At 39.5% G+C, this 23,696-nt stretch overlaps 1 protein-coding gene across 2 annotated transcripts in view; it reads left to right on the forward strand.

The window, feature by feature from the left end:
• Positions 1–23,696, forward strand: part of rps6ka2 (ribosomal protein S6 kinase A2) — a 282,808-nt gene that overhangs the window by 5,907 nt on the left and 253,205 nt on the right. Inside the window, exon 1 of one of the 2 annotated variants that reach the window (XM_008124821.3) lies at positions 1–23,606. The exons of the other annotated variant lie outside the window; for it this stretch is intronic. Coding sequence (XP_008123028.2) covers positions 23,589–23,606 — 18 coding nt within the window. The 5' untranslated portion in view covers positions 1–23,588. The remainder of the gene's footprint in view (positions 23,607–23,696) is intronic. 2 annotated transcript variants of the gene reach the window in all.

Raw genomic sequence — 23,696 nt, forward strand, 5'->3', positions numbered from 1 at the left:
CATTTCGAATCTATGACTGGTAATATTTCGTGTTTGTTTTAAAATTCCAAAACCATCTGGCATTAGTGAGAGAAAAATGCAGTTGCCAGATCTTCAGCAGTAAAAGTCACAAATATCTTACTAGTAATCACTGTCATGATTGGAGACTTTTCAGTCATTACTCAATGTGTAGGGTTTTTTTTCAGCAATGAAAAAGAATAGTTTTGATTTTAAAATATTTTATCTTGATGTTTGTTCTCAAAGAAGGTCAACAAAATTAACAAAATAGCATACCAACAACATATCAAGCAAAGAAAAACCATAGTAATTATGTATACAAAAAGAACTATTTAAATTTTAATTGATTTAATACACACCTTGAAGTCCTGCTTAAAAAGACACCTTCCTACTGCTTACTGAAATATTATCTTTCATCTGAAGACATTTGATTTTTTTTAAAAGAGAAAATTTACAACTGCCAAAAATGTGTGTATAATGTCTTTACAGAGCTGTCCTTAGGTATTTCACCTTTTAGCAGCTATGGTCTAGGTGAAACTACAGCAAATGCCAAACATTTTCTGCAACTTTGTCATTTAATTTGGTCCGGGTATACTCTCACTCTGTGCAATAATTATATTTATTGACTGTTATGTTTAAATATATTGTTTTTTTCTAATTGGATTTTTTATTATAATTAGTATGTTATCATCATTTTATACTTTTTGATATTAAGTGAAGTAGTTGTGACATTGAATGTTTGCCATTTTATATGTACATTAACCACCCTGAATCCCTCTGGGGAGAGAGGGCAGTCTAGAAATAAAGTTTATCATTATTATTATTTATTTATATGGAGCTAAAGCAAGTTAATCCCAAACTTGGTTTGCCCAGTGGTAAACACTAGACTTGAAAGAATGTCATAGGGACAATCAAGAGCAAATGTATGGTGCAGACTATTAAGCCTGTGTAAACACAAGCTCTCTGTGTCTAAAACAACCAAAAAGCAGGAAAAAAGAGATATTGGTGTAGAGCAGCAGATGACAACTTGTTCTCTTATGACCACAGCCTAATTTTAAAATTCTTTATATGGACTCTAGCCCTTTCCTTAACAATTTGATTTTAAAAATGTGTTGATCAGATATTTTAAATCCAGCCACAATGAACACTTTTCTCACTGTAGTCAGGGCTGGGTGACATCAGAAGAATAGCTTTCTCCCCAACACTTTATCCAGGCTTGCACCCACAAACTCAAAATTGTTGCTACAAAGTTTAAATGTCTTTGTTAGGCAATGTGGTGTATAGGAAGCACACACTGTCTTTCCCCAAAGAATCATTCATCTAGGCTAGGCTATTTTTCAATAAAAGTGTAAATGTATTTTCCTATATTTCTATAACACCTAAGAGTCAAAGCCTGCGAGCATTTTGCAAGATAAGTATCAAACTCATAACGTACAAGATGGTAATTAACATTATATATTGGTTCTAAACAGTGATACTAACTACAGAATAAAACCACTGTAACAGTAAATATCAATGTGTAGACCAAAAAAGCAGAAAATATTTTTAGAAATTGAAGTCTAAGAAAATAAAAACTTTTCATCTGGTAGCAAAATGATCACAATATAAGCAAACCTCTACAGCAGAGAAAACCCACTTGAAAAAATGATTTCTTTAAAAATCACCCTTTGGCAGGACCACCTAGAGAACAATTCACAAACTGAGCATTGGGCCCAGGTAGGTATGCATAGATGAAAGTCTGTGTTTGGATTACCTAGTCACAAAACTGGGCTAATAAATGTTGCTGATTGAGGCAAATAACAAAGTTGTTTATTGAGCTATTCAATTTATAAGTTGCAGTCTAGACTGGAGTTTAATCTGACATCAGCACCGGTCACAAGACATCTTCTGCTGCAAATATGCAGATGTAGGGATGCATCTACAATGTAGAATTAATGCCATTTGACATCACTTTAACTCTCATCGTTCAATACAAATTGATGATGTAGTTTTGCAAGGTCTTTAACCATCTCTGTCAAAGAGTGCTGGTTCTCCACCAAACTAAAAATCTCATAATTCCATACCTTTGAGCCATGTTAGTTAAAGAATTGTTGTCCAACTGCATTAATTTTACTATGTAGATGCGCCCAATGTGGTCTTTGAATGGGGTCAAAGAACATAATAGAAGCTAGTGCTGTTGATAAAAGACTGATTTATTTTTGTATCAAATAGTTGCAGTCAAGAATCTTTACTATTTGTGAGAAACCATTTTCTGAATACACCACGAAAATGCAGCCAAGAAAATATCAAGTGTGGATAACTGTAGCTCAGCTGTCTCTTTGTAGATATGGAATTAATTTTAAATACAACAGATGCAGAGAATAAAAAAGAAAGCAGCTGCATGTAACACAATTAAAATGTAAATATAGGTATTTTTACATGGCCTCATAAATGGCCAATGTAACAATATTACATTATTGAAAATTCACTTTTATGACAACAATATCTCACAGATTCCTGGTAACATTCAATTTTTTTAAAAAACAACAACAACAATATTTTCAAGGAAAAAGGTAGAGATGTAAATATAACAAATTCTGGACTGGAATCAAAATAATAATAATAGTAATAATAATAATAATAATAATAATAATAATAATAATAATAATAATAATTTTATTCTTATATCCCACCCCATCTCCCCGGAGGGACTCAGGGCGGCTTACATGGGGCCATGCCCAGACACGACAGCACAAATCAGATAAAACATTAAACCGAGCAGTAAAACTTCAACATGATTTAAAACAGTAATAAAAGTCAATATACACAATAATATTAAAATCCCGATTTGGGTCAAAAGATCCAGGCCAAGGTGCAAAGCAATATCAAGTTATCAGGGAGGGATAATTATACAGCAGGTGTAATACTTAAGGTGCTGAATGAATCCTAAAAACAATCCAGAGGGTCTACTGCTTAATAGGTAAATAACATGATCCCACAAGGATCAGTCAACGAAGGCCTTCTGGAATAGCCAAGTTTTCAGGCTCTTCCTGAAAGAAAGTAGGGTAGGGGCCTGCCTAATCTCCCTGGGGAGCGAGTTCCACAGCCGGGGGGCCACGGCGGAGAAGGCCCTCTCCCTCGTCCCCACCAACCGCAACTGCGAAGTTGGTGGAAGCGAGAGGAGAGCCTCCCCCGACGAGCGAAGAGGTCGTGCGGGTTCATAGGGGGAAATGCGGTCTAGAAGGTAGGTGGGTCCCAAACCGTTAAGGGCTTTGTAGGTGATAACCTGCACCTTGAATTGGGCTCGGAAAATAAATGGCAGCCAGTGGAGCTCTTTAAACAGCGGCGTTGAGCGCGTCCTGTAATCTGCCCTAGTTAGAAACCTGGCTGCTGATCATTGTACTAGTTGTAGTTTCCGGGCCATCTTCAAAGGCAGCCCCACGTAGAGCGCATCGCAGTAATCCAGTCTAGAGGTAACTAAGGCATGGACCACCATGGTCAGATCTGACTTCTCGAGGTATGGTCGCAGCTGGCGCACAAGTTTTAGTTGTGCAAAGGCCCTCCCAGCCACGGCCGACACCTGGGCCTCAAGTGTCAGCGCAGAGTCCAGGAGGACCCCCAAGCTGCGGACCTGCGCCTTCAGGGGGAGTGCGACCCCGTCAAGCACAGGTTGCCACCCAATACCCCGATCAGACGTACGACTGACCTGGAGGACCTCTGTCTTGTCAGGATTGAGCTTCAGCTTGTTCGCCCTCATCCAGGCCAATACAGCGGCCAGACACTGGTCCAGTATCCGAGGGGCTTCCTTGGAATTAGGAATCAAAACTCCAGTAGAGAACCAAAAAGGGTGTGAAGCATTTTTTCTACTTGTTCCTGGTAAAAGATAGCAAACATTTTCCCCAGTTATTCAAATACAAGGCAGCTGTCTTGCCACATAGGATCACATCTAACATCAACCTAGATTCATAAATATTATTCTGACATACCAAGGTAAAATATACTTTTAAGAGCAGTGCTGGATTGAAGACTGCCCAAACATCTCACTCTTTAGGGGGAGGGCAATCTCCTTGGAACCAACATGAATACCTCTTAACAAAGCTGAGAAATTCCTCATTAACAGCAACACAGTCCCACCTGGACTAGCATCCTATCAGTTTATTGACCCTTGTACAGTCCGTTACCTATCACCTCACTTGGATGAGGAAAAGGAAGAGGACAAATATTAATGACATTTCAGTCCACATCTGAACCTGCTTCTGAATAATATCTCTTAGGTGTTTCATAATGAACATATCAACAGAGGAAATGTGTTTTTTTGCTGCCCCATTAATGGATTTAAGAGGCAATAGTCTAGATTTCAAATGATTATTAAGAGAAACATCAATTAAAAGAGCACTTCATTGATAAAACTATTATAATGGAGAAAAGTGAGCTCTCCCTTTTTGGAGTTTCTGAAGGAAGGATTGTAGAGTTATTAAGGATGACACCGAAACCCAGTCCAAGCTGGAACCCTGAGATGACAAGGGAATTTAGGAGAAAAGTTCCATGTTATGTGTCCTCCCTTGTCACCCTGAGGTGCTGTGCACAATAGTCTGGTTTCCTGAGCTGGGTCCGGAAACAACCACCACCACACACTCCCTGAGTCCCCACTTGGGACCCCCACTTATTTTCCTCATGCCTCCAAGCATGTCAGTTCAAATTTCCAGAACCAGACCCATGCCAACTACTCCATAAATTCTGAAAAATAGCGCAAAAGGAAATCTCCTTCAGATCAATTTGCCAGCCTCTGTGGTGAATTGGGAGGCAGCAGGGCAATCCCAGCATCCTACGCCCCACCTTGCTGGCAGCTGATGCTTCCCCACCACACGTGGGGAAGTGTCACCATGCAGCTTCCCCCTGTAGTACCCTGTTGTTTCAGATGGAACACAGGGATGCTCCCGTGTTGGCAGCTCGCTTCCTAGGACGCTTCTGCTTCAGTTGAGCCACGGAGCCCCACCAGAAGTGAGGCTGCATTGTGTGATGGGTGGTATGGGGCTCCGTGGCTCAACTGGGGCAGAAGTGTCCTAGGGTGCTCAAATTTCCATGTGTGATGAGGTTGTAGGACTCCTGCTATATAGGTTGAATGAGATGATGCTCAGAAGCCGAATGCCTGGTATAGCACTCAGCTAGAGTGGAAATAATCCAAAGGCTGGCTGGAGCAAAACTCTGCTGGGAGTGATTTTTCTCATATCTGCCTTCCTGCAGCCAATGAAAGGAAATCAACTCTCATGGTTTGTTCCCATTGGCTGCTGCCAATTGTTTATCCGCCATCCACCAATACCTTGCTTTCTTAAGCTGAGCAGCCTCCTGGCCATTCACATGGCTGGCCCAAACTCTGTTTCCCATTTGTGCCCCAAATGCCCTGCCCATTAAGTTATACAGACTCCTCCCCAATGATCCCTGCAATCTCATTTTCACTTTCAAGGTGTTGCTAGAAAGTAAGCAGCAATTTACCAAGTTGTATATGGGAGCTTTTCCGGACATGCTTTGAAACAAAAGACCTTGGTATCCTTTAATATTAATTTCCTCTACATATGCATTATAGCTATGTATTTTACATCTCATTCTAAACAGGTTTTTCATCTTGAAACATAAACTTTCTAGTAGTTTTTAGTAAATGATGCTAGCCCAAAACTGATCCAACTTGGGAGGTCATGCACACAAACACAGTTTGTTTCCTGTTACTGATGTACAAATAGGGGAAGTTTTAGCTAAAAATCTGAGTGAAGAAATTAGAATTAAAACAAAGTAAATGAAACAACTAGCAGGAGTCTAGTTCAGTTTGTTATGTCACTCACTGATTTCTTTATGTTCAACCCTGTTCTTTTTTTATTTTTATAAACTATTTGTCAAAGGGAATCACAATAGTCTGGTTACTTTAGCTTGTGCATTTTTTCTAGCTAGTTAAATTGCTGTTGAGTGCCTTTCAAGCCATTTCTACCGAATCATACCTCCAAACCGGCATGTAGCCAGGGGGGAGGGCTTGAGGGGCTTCACCCCCGCCCCAAATTCTCAAGGTGGTCGGCGAGAAGGTCTTACTGGTATTATTTAAACTGTTATGTTTATTCATATCATGATCTGATCACCATGCTCAATATATCCCATATGCATGGGGGTATTGGGATAACGATACAAAAGGTTTGCTCGGGTAGACCCTCTCCCGCTCAGACTCAGCCCCCACCCCCCCAAAAAAACTAAAATCACAGCCCCTCCCAAAACTAAATCCTGGCTACAGGCCTGCCCCGAAATATTGAGTAACAAAAATCTATGTAAGAAAAATCTGTAAGTAGCCAGAGTGGTGTTTCTTTGTATGCTGCCATGCCACTTTGCTGTATCTTCATTGATGTAGAAATTTATATGAGAGAAGGTTATATCGCGATTCCTTGAACTTAAGTGCTTTAGTTGGAAGTAATTTTTGGCAACAAGCCAACAATATCTGAATGTAGAGAAGTACTTTTTTTTTTGCTTTGGTTAAATAATGCAAATGACATTCACACATAGATACAAACAGCCAGGATATCCTTGATTGCAGCCTTTAAAAAGCAAGGCTGCAATCTAAGCACACATCTACACTGTAGAATTAGTACAGTTTGACATCACTTTAACTGATTTGGCTCAATGATATGGAATCATGGGAGTTGTCATTTTACAAGGTCTTCAGCCTTCCCTACCATACGGTACCCATGTTTCCCCAAATTCCAAATCCCAAGATTCCATTGCATTGAGCCACCCAGTTAAAGTAGTGTCAAACTGCATTAATTCTACAGATTTGGTGCACCATAAATCAATAATTCTCAGTTTCTCTTTTCCCCACCACTCTTTGATTTGTCCCAAACTTTAAGACATTTTTACCTAATGAGTTCTTAACATGTTATTTGCAATAGCCTACACACTCCCCCCCCCCCAATACAAATTAATGTATGGAATTTGGGGTGGAGGATTCTGTTACAATATTGGACAAGGACATATTTCAAAGAATGACTGGATTATTGTCTAGAACTGCATTGTTAAAGTCACATGTGAAGATGAATTGTCAGTTGAAAATCTTTAAGACTACGGGAGCTTCTACATTGACACTATAATAGAGCTTGGAACCAGACAAAAAGAAACCAGTTCGGCTGTGGGGCAGGTCTAATTACCCCAAAGATTACGAACCAACACACATCCCATTTCTGCATAGGTCAAATAAAACATTCTCACTTTGAACCCACTGCAAGCATTCCAGATTGTGTATGGCCAGTTCTGCAGAAGAAGCATTGTTTCTATCTTCATCGCAAGAAGAACCACGTGTGACTCCAAAGCTCCCAAGTAATCCCCTGTGTTTTTTATATGTGGAGAGCTGATTCAGGCTGGGTCCAGGGCAATTCAGCCTCCATACATCAAATAGAGACAGTGCTGAAACAGCTTAGAGAGCCTTGTTGGTCACATGGCTAGGCACCCTGTTGTGACCTCCCCAGTAGCGATGTCACCAGCAAGGCTTTCTCAGGGGGTTGCTTCTAGCTGATGAAACAGTGGTGGCAACTGTAGTAGTCCCTCATAGTCCCTAGGACAGAGCTTTCCAAACTGTATGTCAAGACACACTAGTGTGTAGGCTATATTCCCTAGGTGTTTTGTGTAAAAGATACCCCCTCCTCCCACAAACAAAGGCTGATGCTGTTGAAGTATAGATACTGTTGTAAACTTTATAAGTTGAACAATTTGTTGATTGGGATGCAGTATTTGCTACTAAAATGGATACATTTATAATTAAGAAAAGAAAATCCATTTACAATGATGTTTGTGATGAACCAATGGAGCAGCTATAAAAGTATAGGAGAAACAGCACAAGAATCAACTGTAGTCCATAAGTATAAAGGAAAAATTCTAAACCTCATTTATACAGTAAGGATTATATGAAAATTATATATATTGTACTATATACACACACCCAGGGTATGTATGTATGTATAGATGGATAGATAGTATTAAACCAGAAACCGGGTCTCCCCAAACTAAGGTCTGTAGGCCGGTTGTGGCCCTCCAAAGTCATTTACTTGCCCCCTCCCCTGAAATGACTTGAAGGCACACAACAACAACCATTCTAATTAACTTGACTGTCTCATCAGCAATAAGCAGCCCCATACTTCCCACTGAAATATTGGTAAGTTTATGCTGGTTACATTGTTCTTCATTTTAAATGTTGGACTGTTCTGTTTTTTGTTTGTTTGTTGCAGTAGAAATAAGATATATGCCGTGTACATAGGGATTAGTTCATTTTTTTCAAACTATAGTCTGTCCCAATAGTTTGAGAGAACTCCCAACAGTTTGAGACAACATTAATCGGTCCTCTGCCTAAAAGGTTTGAGGACCCATGTAATTAAACTTTTATAAGGGGTTGGTTTTGCCACCTCCAGTTTACCAATAAAACTGAATTACCATATCACAAAAGGATGCATGTCTAAAAAGCATGTCACCAACATGTAAAGTTTGGGAAGCTCTGCCCTGGGGGACAGGGCACTGATGCCGATTGCTGCCCGTTCAACCAACCATCTGGACTTCAAAACGGCTTTGGAGCACTTCCTCACTGATACATGTGGACCTCCAATGGTATATCTGAATCATCTCCAGCCGGGGCACATTACCAGTATTTCATATGGCATTGACAAAGCAATAATTTGCTAAGCAAATGGGAGCTTGGAAACAGAAATGACCATTATCTGTAGTGTGGAAAGTCACTTTGAAGTATAATGAAAATAATGATATAATGATACACTGGTGGTTATCCATAACTGAGTAATGACATGATCTTTGATCTGAAAGATTTCAGCATATCATTTTAGCCATTCTTATTACAAGTAATTGTATAGGTGCTGCACTAGCTACTCCAGCTGATGACAAGGAATAATGAGAATTGCAATCTCACATCTGAAGGAACACAGATTCCTTATCACCACTCCGGTGCCTTCATTTCTACACTGAATATACACTCTGATGTGGTTATAATAGGCTCTCATATTTTCATAGTGTGACTTAATGATCAATTTATTTTATATAAACATTAGTAAATTGGAAAGAGCTCAGAATATATGTAACAAAATCTGTTCTTCCACTATGAAGAAAGCCCTAGATGTTACCTTCTTGCTTTTGTTGTCATGCCAACAACAATGTATTCAAAACAATTATGTGCCTTTGTAATACTAAATATTAGCCTTGTATAACACCTAGGCATTTTAATTTCAGCTAAAAAATGAGAATGTTAATATCTGCACTATTTAAGCTTAATTTAATACTGACATTTTACATTAGCTCAAACAATTATAATCAAAATAACATCTGATGCTTGTATTATCGTTTCTCTCTTTCTCATACTGAGTGCAAATAACTGATATTGGTCTTTTGATTTGACATGGGGGAAATTTTCTGTGTAGTTTCTTACAAAGCATTGATCTTATTCTCATCTTCACTGGAAACTGCTGCACATCGTGGCAATAGTAAATGAACTTCTGCAATTAAGTTAATGGCAAAGTTTTAAAACAAGTCACTTAAATTAATGTGCATATATATGTCGTCAGGTCATCTGCCGACTTATGGAAAACCCATGAATTCCACAGGGTTTTCTTAGGCAAGGAATATTCAAAGGTGGTTTTGCCAGTCCCTCCCCTGAAATATAGCCTACAGCCCCTTGTATTCCTTGGTGGTATCTCATCCAAACACTAACCAGAGTTGACCTTGCATAACTTCCAAGATCAGATGGTATGTGGTACCATCAGGGTATTTGGAATATACAGAATTTGGGACTTCACATTGAATTAGAACAATGGGAAAGGTTGTATAAAAAAGACTGACATTCATACTTTGTAGTGATCCAAAGAAGAACATATATAAAATTATATTTAGGTAGCATCTAATGCTAGCAAAATGTGCAAAAATAAACAAAGGCTGTAAAAACAAATGCTAGAAATGCAAAAAGGAAAAAAGAAAAAAGAAGGCACATTATTTCATCTATGGTGGATCTGCAATAAAGCAAGAGAGAAAGAGAGAAACAGATTCATCACAATTTTTTAAATACTCAATTTTGAAATCCCAGTTAAACCAGAAATCTTCTTATAAGGATTGTTCAATGCTCAGATAAAATATCATGGGAAATGTTAATGTAAATGGTCACATTAGTAAGAATACTTTATGCACAGCCATAGAAAAGTGTAAAGATCTCCTTGGTTTATTTATTTATCATGGCAGAAGCAAATTGAGAATACAGTTATAATGTATTAGAAAACCACAAACAAAGTTAAAAACTTGGCATTATAGCAAATTTCGTTTGACCAGAAGCTGGTCACTTGGAGTGCCTCTGGTCTTGCTGTAAGAAAGTCCTCCATTGTGCATGTGGCAGGACTCAGGCTGCATTGTAGTAAGTAGTCTGTGGTTTGCTCGTCTCCACACTCACATGTTGTGGACTCCACTTTGTAGTCTCATTTCTGAAGATTGGCTCTGCATCTCATGGTGTCAGAGCACAGTCTGTTCAGCGCCTTCCAAGTTGCACAGTCTTCTGTGTGCCCAGGAGGGAGTCTCTCATCTGGTATCAGCCATGGATTGAGGCTCCGGATTTTAGCCTGCCACTTTTGGACTTTTGCTTGCTGAGATATTCCATCAAGTATCTCTGTAGACCTTAGAAAGCAATGTCTTGATTTAAGGTGTGGTTGATATCTGAACAGAGGATGGGCCAGAGATGTCACTTCCTTGGTTCTTTCATTATTGGCTGCTACTTAATAATAATAATAATACTTTATTTTTGTATCCCACCACCATCTCCCTGAAGGGACTCAGGGCGGCTAACATGGGGTCAAGCCCAGAAGACAAAGTGCAAATAAGTTAAAATATAAAACAAAACAAGAAAATAACAAAACAGTATAAACAATATTCAAGCAACAATTATACGGATAAAACAAGATAAAAAGTATAAAAACAATTCCAGTTTCACCACCAAAGGGATAAAATGGAGGGTCAGAACCAAGTGTGTAGTAGCCAGATTATTTGGTAAAGTGCCTGGACTAGTGTCCCAAGGTTTCCTAAAGTTAATGTTAGAGGTAGGATGGGGTGGGACAGGAGATAAAGTGTAACATAACAGCATGGTTCCCAACGAATGCCAGGTGGTGCAATACCGACTAAAGAGTATAATTTCTCCAGCAGTGTTGGGCGTAGTCATCCTGTGATAATGCAGCTTGTCTCAACCGCTGTTTTAACGTAGTGAGATGTATTCCATACTGAGCATGCGTATTCAGCAGCAGAGTAGCAAAGTGCAAGGGCAGATGGCTTCACTGTATTTGGTTGTGATCCCCAGGCTGTGCCAGTCTCTTTGGTGAACAACTGGAAACAAAAATTATTCAAAATAGCAGAAATAAGTAGATTTACTATATTAACAATAAACCAATAGGCAACTTTCAGGAAGACTGGTACATATTTCTTGTATATTTGACAGAGAATGTAATGCCGTTTTGGGCTTTGAAAATTAACTCTTGCTCAGAATTATGGTGTTGAAGGTTTTAAAATGTATAAAAATAATGGTAGTTAATATATCATCAAAACATGCATTGCTAGTAGAAAAGTGGGAAGTTCTCTCTTTTTTTGCATAAGTACTTGCATTTGTTTGCTGTTTGTGTTTTATTACTTTTGTTTTTAAAATATATGTATTTATTTTATTTTTGCTTTCATAGTTGTGTTACTACTTTGTTGAAATAAAATGTAATAAATAGGATAAAAAGAAATTCAAATCCATGCATCATGGCTTTTGGAAACATTTTTTTTTAAATACGATATTTTTCTTAGAATTGCAATAGCAACATAATTGCTCAAAAACTACTAGATAACTGCAAAAACAAGCAACAGCAGCAAAAAGCAAAAGGGTAAAGTGCAGCAACTTCCTATTTTTTGCCAGGCACAACAGTGATTCATTAGACAGTACACTAAAAGGCATAAAACACGTTTCCCATTATTACCAAAGAGGCAGTTAATGGTGGCTAAAATCTTTCTTTGTTAACTGTTCCACTTCAGATGCCACTTGTCTCATTCTAGGTTTGGTGAAATGTGCATTACATAAATTTGTTTGAATAAGGTTGTTAGTGCATTAAAATGAATTGAAATGAAGAAGTTGAGAATTCATAACCAAAGTAGCATCTTGAAGCTTTAATGGCAATAGGAACAATCATAACCACCATTAATGTGCATAGTACTTTACCAAATTAACAAAAAATAAGCTCTGACACCAGCACCCCACATGTCAGGGCATTTGTTGGAGATGTTGCTTGTCCCCTAAACAAAATGAAGTTCCTGCTGAACATTTAGCTGCCTATCCACCCCATAAATGGTACTGCTGCTGCTTATAAACGGGCTCATCCAATATTGCCATAATGGACAGGGACCATTAGTCATGTGCACGAAATTTGATTCTACTGTTGATCCTGTTTCTTTCATGTCTTCCATTTCTTCGGAGGCATGAAACAGGAAGTCCCTTCCCCACACAGAAATCTGCTCGACACAAAAGCCTGCTTTCATGTCGAGCTGAAATTGCCTCCTTGCCTGCATGTAGGCAAGGAGGCAATTTCAGTTCGACATGAAAGCAGGCTTGGAGCTAGGCTGCAGGTATGCTCTGGTCCTGCCCACAGGCCCCACCACACACGCACACTCTCAAAGGAGCAACAGCAGATGCTAAGTGCCAGAAAGGGGAGGCAGTGGATGGGAACCCTCCCCCCCCCCGGTCATAATTGTCCAAATTTTGGGATCCTGATCTGAACCCCCTCCCATTTCGGAAGGCTCTCAAAAATGGATCGGGGCTCCTAACGAAAGCCGGGAACAAAAATGGGGCAAGGTTTACTCCGAAAGCACAAGATTAATAATTGCTTTGCTCTAATTGCAATGTACGGTAGTTTCTAATTGAACTTAAGTAGTTCTTGTTCCTTTCTATCATTACTGAATAAGTTCAGTCAGGGTATATGTTGGACAAGCCTGCCCACTTTTGAGGTGAAAGCTGGTACCTGTTGCACCATCATTACTGGCAGTCAAATGCATTGGGGGAGCACTCAGCATTGCAGGGGGGCAGAATAGGCCAGCAGCCTGAACATATTCTATAACATATTCTGGATATGGAACAGAGACAGCTTTGGTCACTTGGTGGATGACCTACGAAGAGAGCTAGGCAGGGGGAGTGTGTTCTTGTTGGTTCTTCTGGATCTTTCAACAGCTTTTGATACCATTGACCACGCTATCCATTTGGGTCATCTCACCAGGATGGGACTGGGAGACACTGTCTTTCAGTGGCTCCGATCTTTCCTGGGGGGCCATACCCAGAAGATGGTGCTGGGGGACTCCTGTTTGAACTGCTGGCCATTGACCTGTGGGGTTCCTCAGAGTTCCATTTTGTCCCCCATGCTGTTTAACATATGCATGAAACCACTGGGAGAGGTCATCCGGAGTTTTGGAGCCAGGTTGCTAACCAGGACTGGCTGTCAATCTGGGTACAATTCAAAGTGCTGGTTATGACCTTTAAATCCCTAGACCAGTGGTTCTGAACTTGTGGGTCCCCAGATGTTTTGGCTTTCAGAAATACTAACAGCTAGTAAACTGGCTGTGATTTCTGGGAGTTGTAGGCCAGAACACCTGGGAACCCACAGGTTGAGAACCACTGCACTAGCTGGTCCAGGTCCAGGCTATTTGGCTGACCACATCCCTTGTACCAGCCCGAGCTCTGAAGATCTCACTTCAGGAGAGCCCCTTCTCTCGGTTCCATCTCCATCTCAAGCTCAGTTGTTGGGAACAAGAGAGCAGGCCTTCCTTCTCAGTGGCTGCCCCTCAACTCTGCCCAGGGAAGCCAGAATGGTCCCCTCTCTGATGCCCTTCTGGTGGAAAAGCTAAAACCTTCTTATTCAGACTTTTGAAGATGAAGGTGTTTAAGCTCAATTGTTGGGGGGTGTGTGTGTGCTGTGGTTTTAAACTTTGAATTTGTTTTAATGGTTTTTAACTGGGAATTTTTAATACTGTTTATATTTAATCCTGTTTTAATGTGCGTATATTTGTATATTTTAAATGGTTATGCTCATATTTTTACATTAAGTCACTTTGAGTCCCCTTTTGGGGGAGAGATAAAGCAGGATAAAATAAAAATAATGGTATTAGTAGTAGTAGTAGTAGTAGTAGTAATAATAATAAGTCTGCAGCACACCTGACAACAAACTCAAAGGCACTTACACAGTCCAGAATTCAAAATGCATGAGGATCAAGTATTTTCAAGTAATTAAGTTAAACTCCCGTATTGAAGGATAGTTTGTGTCAAGGAGTGGTGGAAAAATTGGTATGCTGGTGTATGTTGCCAAAACATGATGTATCTATTATCTAGAAATTAATACAATGTGGTTTTTCCCTCCTTGGGGGGGGGGGGGAATTTTAATTACATTTCTTTAATTAACCAAGATGTATTTACTTGTCCTATATGTCTTAGCACATTTGACTCTAAATATAAACTTTATTTTATATCTAGAGGAATGGGTGCTCCTTAGTTTCACCATGAGAATAATTTAACATAGATTCTGCATTTGTCACACTGATCAACATCTCAGTCAAACTCCCAGATTTTGAAAGGAGAGGAGATGGCAGAATCTTGGGGGAGTTGTAGCCCAGCAGCATGGTGTGTGTGTGTGTTCCCATTCCTAATTTAAAGGGGGTGATTGCTTGTTGGAGTCCACCCTTTGAGTGTTAGTGAGCTCTGACATCTGAGTGGTTGTATGAAGGTTTACTTTGCAAGAAGAAGAAAAAGATAAGAAACAGATTCTCAGATATTTCTTAGCTCTTCCTTTCCTATCACCAAGCAATACTGCCATCCTGTGGACCCTAGCTAAAACTGAACTATCTTATTAAAAACTGAAAAATATGTGTAATTTGTGATACATATTCTATTTCAGGATCACTCACCAAGTCCGGAAGGAAGGAAGGAAAGAGGGAGGAAGGGAGGGAGGGAGGGAAGAATATGGACTTCATAATATACTCATGGTAACAAGTGTCTCTTTTCTATCCTGGATGTTCAAATAGCAGCATGTCTTATATTCCCGATTCTCTCTGTAGAGTCTTCTGACAGTGCAATCTGATGCATATCTACTAAAAAATAAATTCTGTATGTACTCACTGAGCCATACAGGCAATTAAATACAAAAAAGTAACAACCTAAATGGTACTTGGAAAGTAATTTCTAAGGCAAGAGTGAAGAAAGTGTGACCTACAGCTTCAACTCATTTTTGATGGGTTTTTGTTCTACCTAAGCTTTTCATACACTCCAGATGCACCCTTAAAATTATTTATTACAGATTAAAACATATCTCAGAAATTCTCTGAAGTCCTGACTGATTTGAATTGCCTGAAAAGAACCTGGGAATAGACTCTTGTTACTTCTGACTTTTTTCAAGTTCTCTGTTCTGGCCCACAAATGTACAGAAATGTCCACCATAGTTGGACATGCCTTCTGCAGATCTCTTTTGTATGCCATGTCCTAGGCTGTTTCTTCATGTTATAATACACAGCAAGTAGAATTGGAATTGTCATAAGGAAAGTTTGGACCAGTTATTAGCAGAGCGTAATATATTGGGGTTGGATGGGCATTTTTGTGTGTGTCAGGAGCGACTTGAGAAACTGCAAGTGTGAGAGAATTGGCCATCGGCAAGAACATTGCCCAAGGGATGTCTGGATGTTTGATGTTTTTACTATCCTTGTGGGAGGCTTCTCTCATGTCCCCACATGGGGAGCTGGAGCTGACAGAGAGAACTCATCCACGCTCTCCCTAGATTGGATTCAAACCAGCAACTGTCAGGTCAGCAATCCAAAGTTCAAGTCAGCAGTCCTGCTGGCACAAGGGTTTAACCCATTGTGCCACCGGGGGCTCTGGTGTGAGTGTAATATATTGGGGATGGATGGGCAATGGCAGTAACTTATTATTTATTTATTTAGTTCAGAGATTTCTATGCCACCTTTCTCCAGAGCGGACCCAAGGCAGCTCACATCATCTTTAAAAATATACATACATAGTAACATTAAACAATTAACTAAAAACAGATAATAAAAGTTCCAAGAATGCTCCTTAGCAACTTCTATATTATAAGCAATAAAAGTTAAAATTAGTCTAAAACTCCTCATTCGACCGGAAAATGCATGGCTTCAGTCAAAATCTGCTTCAAAAAGCAAAGTCTTCACACATTTCCTAAATGACATAAGATTGAGAGACTTCTGGCCGACCCTATATTCATTGAAACTCATCCATATCAGCAGGATGCTGATGCTCTGGCTTTATTTTGAATTTTAAAGGAGTTGTTCAGGTGCTGAAGTCTATCATGAAATTGACATGAGCACCTTGAACAACTGCTTTAAAATTTAAGCTGAAATCTAAAATGAATTTGTCACCCCTCTGGCATGAAAACCACCATACTGCCCAAACTAACCTTCGGTCCTCAAGGTATTGTAGATAATGCTATGTTATTACTTGTCTTGATGTAAGAGTCAAGCTTCAAGTCCAGTCAGCTTCTGTGTGTTGAAGCAGGGGGAGAATGCAACATATTATCCTGTATCTCAGGTTGAAAAATGTTTTGAGTCAACCCTAATACCTATTTCAAAGATGACTGTAAGAGTGTAAACTGAATAAACAAAACAATTCTACATAAGACAATTTATATGGATTTGGCAGTGCTCTTAATGAAACCCATATATTTACAAAAGTTTGCCTAAATCCTATTCCTTGTGTAAGGCATCACAGTAGGAAATACTATTCATTTTCACCAGTATGTTTTTACTCTTGTGAATCTTGATTGTCCCAAACAGTCAGATTGATTGTGGTCATTTCCAGTCCATCAAAAAAAAAAAAGAAAAGAAAAGAAAAGAAAAGAAAAGAAAGGCCTCTCTCATGCACTAATGAGTGATTCTTCCAAAGTTTCTACTGACATACAGCTCTTGGATATCAAATCTGGGAGTTAGATGGAGCGAGTCACCTAAATCCAATGTGGAATAAGGTAGTCATCTCTGAAACAATAACAGTGTTCACATTCAACAGGTCTCTTTCTTCTTAGTTCTGGTCTTCCAGATCTTCATATGCAATATGTTTTTCTATAGGGTTCCATGCAACCATATGGAATGTTCTCAAATGGAGACCTATCCACATCCTTCGTATCGTACAAATATGAGGATGGTTTCTGACTCAGTTTTTTTCCTGCCCCAAACTTGTCTAATTCACAATAAGCTCTGGAACATAGAATCATAGAATAATAAGGTTGGAAGAGACCACATCGGCCATCTAGTCCAACCCCGTGCCATGGAGGAAAATGGTAGGCTCTAGTCACTAATCTTCTCAGTTCATCTATCTCAAATCAGTATAGGCATTTTAGGAAACACATACCAAAATGCATTATAGTCTACATAATTTCCTATGAATGTTTTTTTAAAATATTTTATACAATATAGCAGGATGATACTTTAATACAAATATGCTAATTCTTACAATATAGTAAGAATAGTAGTCTCGAGATGCTTAATATTTTTTCATTTATCATTCATTAAATAAAATCTAACTGCTGGAAATATGTTTGTTTGCTGTTATTTAAATGACCAATTTTTCATATAAATAATAGTGAAAGAGCAGATCATTACATTTACCCGACAATAGAGGTCTCCCTTGTTCATCAAAAACAGATTTCGTGAGCCTTTTTTTTCAGCTAAGCTCTATAATTTTGGATTCAATGTGTGAATTAATATAGATGGAATCAAGGAAATCTTATTTCCTTGATTCTTCAAAGTCTCAGAAGAAATCAGAAAATCATGGGTATCAGACAAAGCATGTGGAATACTTAGTTATCCCACAGAACCTCATTGCACTATATTGTGGCATGCAGCTATGATCCTATACATTAAGTCTGTTCTTCACAGTTTAAAGCAGATATTGTGGAAAAACTCTATGGTTCACTTTAGTAGAAATGGAATCTTCTAGATCCAGTTACATATATCTGACACTGTTGTATAGCATGATTCTGTAAAATATATTGTTCTTCTTTCATACATATATGTTGGGTGTCCAGAGAATGTGAACCTCAGATTATAGCTAGCAAACAACAGCTGGCTAGCTTTGTTGTTTGCTCTTTCCCTGTCTTCTTGTACACATACTCCTTTCTCTGCAAATAAATTAAGATGGAACTTTATTCTGTTTTTGGTATAAAGCCAATACTTAAAAGAAACATCTCGTAACCTTACTTACACAGGAAAGTTCATGCAGTTTGTGACTCATCAAGCCAAACTCAGTTTAAAAGCAACAGTTTCTTTCATTAGGTTGTTGTGTGTTTCGCCCACATCTATGGCAGTCATCCTCAGCGGTTGTGAGATATACCTCACAACCTCTGAAAATGCCTGCCATAGATGTGGGTGAAACGTCAGGAGAGAATACTTCTGGAACATAACCATGCAGCCCAGAAAACACGGTGTCTTTCATTGTTGCCTCCAGGAAGCTGGCATCCAGCATCATTCTGCCTTTGAACACGGAGACTGATTGAACTCTTGATGGATCCACAAATTTGTTGGATCCACAAGCTTGGCTAGTAGACTTCCGTCACTTATTGGATATACACAGTGGGTTGCCTAGCTAAGCTTTGTATAGTTAAGGACTTTACCCTTCAAATTGCTCTTCTTTGAGCTGAAATAAGGTTACAACAATTATGCAGCATAGAAATGAAAGTCTCATCTATCCTTTTCCTTCTTTTCTGAGGAGCAAAAAAGCTTTTTTGTTTTGTTTAAGTGCATAAAACAACTAGTTTGCATCTCAGCTGCACAGTATTCTAAACAACCTGGAAATCTTAAGGTTAGCCTTTTGGAAAATAACAGCTTTGAACAACAATCTGCCACTAACTTCAAGTGCTCACAGGAATCACTGTAAGCAATGGAGAAGGCCAAAATCAGAGTTGTGATACCTCTCAGGAAGACTGAAATAACCTCATTAAATACAATGAAACCCTCCATACTCAAACTGGTTTGGTATAGTTTTTTTCTAAAGCACAGGAAAATATACTCTATTGTCATTGTGATATGAATCCCAGGAGAGTAGCAACAAAAGCAGCAAAGATTTTCATGGCACCTTAAACACTAAAGCATTTGATTGCAACATGAGCTTTTGTGGACTACAGCCCATTTAATCAGATTTATGGATCTACTACCTCATCTGGTAGATTATTGTTGACATTGTAGTAGAGAGAAGGTGATTGTAATTTGTGAGGTCAGAATGAACTGAAATGTATTAAATACAAACAGTAATTGTTTTCATTATATTAATAAGCAGTAGTTGTGTAGTAACACAAGCATCATTGAATGTATGAGCTGATTGGTACATTTAGGGTCAATCAGATCATATAATCCACAATATCTGCTTTGAACTGGTTTACCTGTGTCCACACTGCCATATAATCCAGTTCAATGTGTGGAAGGGGCCTAAGTGTGATAAAAAGACACTGACCCAACTCATGTCACAGGAGATAAGAAATCAATCTCATGATAAATTCTTAGTGAACTCTTTCTTGTTGGAATCATTCTTTGAAGTTCTTTCTCCTCCATTCCAGTGTGGCAACACTGAGGGCAGAGACAGTGGTCCCTCACTCAATTTTATTATTGTCTTTTTTGATGCCAGAATTGTGCCCATGTATTTATTAATGGTAGTTCAAGTGCTGGTTACAAGTTTGGACTTTTGCAATGTACAAAAATAGGCTCCCTCTATACCAAATTTGGAAACTCCACTTAGTTTAAAACATGTAAACATCATCATCAACATAAAACATGGCAGCCAAATTGGCTATGTGAATATCTAGGAATTAACATATTACACAGGGCTGTAGCCAAGGGAGGGGGGGAGGTTAGGGGTTCAAACCCCCCCCCCCTGAAATTTTTCAGGTTTTTTAAAAAATCCTGGTTTACTAATGAATTTTAACTGATTAACCAAATCCTATGAGTGTCCACTGAAGTTTATTGATTGAGCCTGATTTCTAAATTATTTTGCGTATGGAACTACATGATTTGCTAAAAAAAAGTTTCAACCCCCCCCCCCCTCCATTTTTCTGGCTGTGGTCCTGATATTATACCTATATTAAAATTACTCTACTCAGTATGTTTCTGGAGAAGTATAAGGTATTGGTTACGACCTTTAATGCTTTCTCCTGTATAATCTGCTCCATATACTTAGGGTCCCCTGGGGAACATTTACTTCAGCCAGAACCCAACTTTTTCATCAGCTGCCCCTGGACTATGGCATGACAAGCTGGAAGAGCTGAAACAGTGAAATGAACTGTCAGGATTTAAAACAGAATTAAATATCTATCTCTTCCTGGCAGGGCTACCCAGTAAATTTAAACTATGAATTTTAAATTTAAATTTTGTTAGTACTGGTGTTTTAATTTTTGTTCTGTGCTTTTAATATTTGCATTTTATGGTGCTTTATCTATCTGTTTTAACTAAGTTGTGCCCCACCTCATGTGAAGAGGTGAGTAACTGGTGGTGGTGGTGGTGATGATGATGGTGATGATGATGATGATGATGATGATGATGATGATGATTTGCTTTTATACAGCAGTAGGAAGTTACTGCTAAATGTTTATTGACGGCAGCATACTACAAGAAAACTACATATTCTATTCAGAATGATCTAAAAGTCTTCTCATATACATTGAACAGTCTAGGCATGTTTCCTCCTTAATGGATTGTCATATTGTTCTGGTGAGGGAGCTCGTGTGTTTCAGTGAACCTGCAAACGCAGCCATTGGACTCATATGCTCCCAGGGGGATCTTCCAGGACAGCAAAATCACAGGAGAGGAACCAGATCAAGCACAATCTGAAGTCTTCAATGGCGGAGCAGGCGGATGATAACATTGTACATGTGATAATAGCCATGAAGGTGAAAGAAAGCCGCAACATATGAGAGGCCACCAGTCGTCGTGTTAACCACGCCACTGGATCTGAACCTCTTTCTGTGAAGACTGTGTGTTGATTGGGTGTGCACCAATCTCCACGCATAAACTGAATTCACGCACAGAAGTCTTCCATGAAAAAGAAAAGAAAAACAACAAAAGTCCCATGGTGATTGGTGAGTGGCAATGGGGGCAGGACTGTGAAATCTGGACGTCCCTAACCACAGACTGGCACATGGGCAGTGGATGAGAATTCAGTTGTTCTACCTCAAGATCCAAGGCAATTGAACAGTCTGGTAGCTGTATCCATGACTGAGCAACCCTATTTAGGATCCACTCTGCTCACCCCATACAAGGAGGGGGCTAGCAAAAGTGCCCTAAACATACTCTGCCTCTCTTATGCCTGACTGAACTGCCACATCCAGAGGGGAAAAAACCTTGTGGTCAAAAAAGACAAATGGATTTTGGAACGTTGAACATACAAACACTGTTGGACAGCACAGACAATGAACACCCTGAACACAGAACTGCTTTTGTTGCAAAGGAGCTGAGGGACTAACATTGATATTGCTGTGCTCCAAGAGACCCAGAGAGCAGGAGAGGGACTGCTGAAGGAAGAAAAAGGAGGCTACACCTTTTTCTGGAAGGGATTGCCTGAACAAAAATGAAAAATACATGGAGTCGGCCTTGCTGTCAGAAATGACTTGGTGAAACATCTGTCTAAAGCACCTATCGGCATTAACGAATGACTCTCAACACTCCAAATTAATCTTGCCAAAAACAAGCAGACAACTAGCATATGTGCCTATGCACCAACACTAGACACCAACAAAGAAAGACATCAAGGAATTTTTTTTACTGTCAGCTGAACACAATCCTATCAGGATACCTAAGGAGGATTAAATCATCATGAGTGCCTATGCACCAACACTAGAGGATGAAATCCTCCTCCTGGGTGATTTTAATGCCAGAGCTGGATGAAATTTTGACCTGTGGCCAGGGACTATAGGGAAGGACAGGGATGGAAACAGCTACTCAAATGGCATCCTACTTCTCAGCAGATGTGTGGAACACAACCTTGTCCTCACCAACACACTCCTCTGCCAGAAAAACAAGTTTTAAACATCATGGAACCCCTGATCGAAGCATTGGCAACTCTTAGCATTCTAACTGGAGGTCAGATGTTGCCAACAGTGCCGTGGAATTCAAAGAGGCAGAAATGGAGGGAGAAATGTGTCAAGAGAAGATGCATCAAGCCAACCCTTGTTGGGGCCCGAAATAGATATGCTCACTGCAAAAGAGCACAATAGTAACTACAATTTTAAAATATCATCTCGTGAGAGGAGGTTGGATCTAGTTTCACAAGACCATTCTAGTTCTTAAAGTAACAGTACCCATAATATTTTACAAAAGGGCTATCCTCCATCTGTCCACTGAAGTAAAGAGAAATGCATTCCTAGCTTTCCTCCAAATGGTTGACATAGGAACAATTTCCTAGTTTTAAAAAAAGTCCCATAAGTGCACTTTGACTATAGTCGTATTCATAGTTATCTCAGAATAAGTCCCATTGAACACAGTGGTTCTGACATTGAAGTAAACATATGAGTCCATAGGTTGTCTTTAGATGGACCTGAGAAAAATTAATGATCCCCTGTCAATGGCCAGAGCCAGAGTTCAATTCATCTCAACCATGGAAACCTATTGGATGATCTTGTGCAAGTCACACTTTCTCAGCCTCAGAAGGTGGCAAAGGCAAACCCCACCTGAACGACTCTTGCCAGGAAAACTCTGTCATAAGTCAGGAACAACTTCAAGGAGTACAGGAACAAAGGCAATAGCAAGACTCTTGTTAGGACATATCTGCATTTTCCATATTCTCAGATCCTGTTCTGACCAGGAGGAAGAGACCCTTGTGCGTCACTCAAAATCTACTCTATTTCATTGCATAATAGTCACTATCGCATAATAGCCACACTCCAATTTTTGGGATAAAGTGGGTTATAAATAAATAAACAATCTCATTTTTGATATTTATGTATTCCTTGCATAATAGTTGCTTTGGAGCATCCCCCATAACTTGGAGCTGTAGGCGTATGGGTGGGTGAAGGCGTGAGAACTGGAGGCTTCCCTCAGCTGCTGCCACTGAGAGAGGCCTCCTAGTTCTCCCCACCAGGCATGCACAGGTGAGTGAGGCCTATGGGGTCTCTTTTGGCTATTAGCAACTGAAAAAGACTCGGTAGGCCTTGCTTGCCCATGCACGCAAGTGGTCGAGAGCTACTGCGTCTCCTTCTGTTGCCAGCAGCCAAGGGAGACTCAATTTCTCATGCTGGCAGGTAAACCTTCATCCACCCACATGCCTGCCAGTGAGAGCTAGGAGGCTTATAGGAGCTAAATCCCACATCTGTGGGAAGGAAGTGCTAGGAAGTCCTGGCTCTAAATCATATATGTGCCTTCAAGTCACCTGTTGACTTACAGTGACCCCACAAATGTCATAGGGTTTTCTTAGGTAAGGAATACTCAGAGGTAGTTTTGTAGTTTCTTCCTCTGAAATATAATCCACAGCACCTGATATGTACCAGCAATGAATTAATTAGTTATCATATGAAGTTATTTCAGTCCTCTAAAGCTGCAGTCACATGCACACTTTGAAGCAGGTAAGTCTGTTTAAATACAGTGAGACTTCTGAGTTGACATACAAAGAACTGTGTTGTAAAGCAGTATATAATAGCTAATCATCAATTAAT

This window comes from Anolis carolinensis, chromosome 1, assembly GCF_035594765.1.
Source record: "Anolis carolinensis isolate JA03-04 chromosome 1, rAnoCar3.1.pri, whole genome shotgun sequence".
NCBI classification, from domain to species: domain Eukaryota; kingdom Metazoa; phylum Chordata; class Lepidosauria; order Squamata; family Dactyloidae; genus Anolis; species Anolis carolinensis.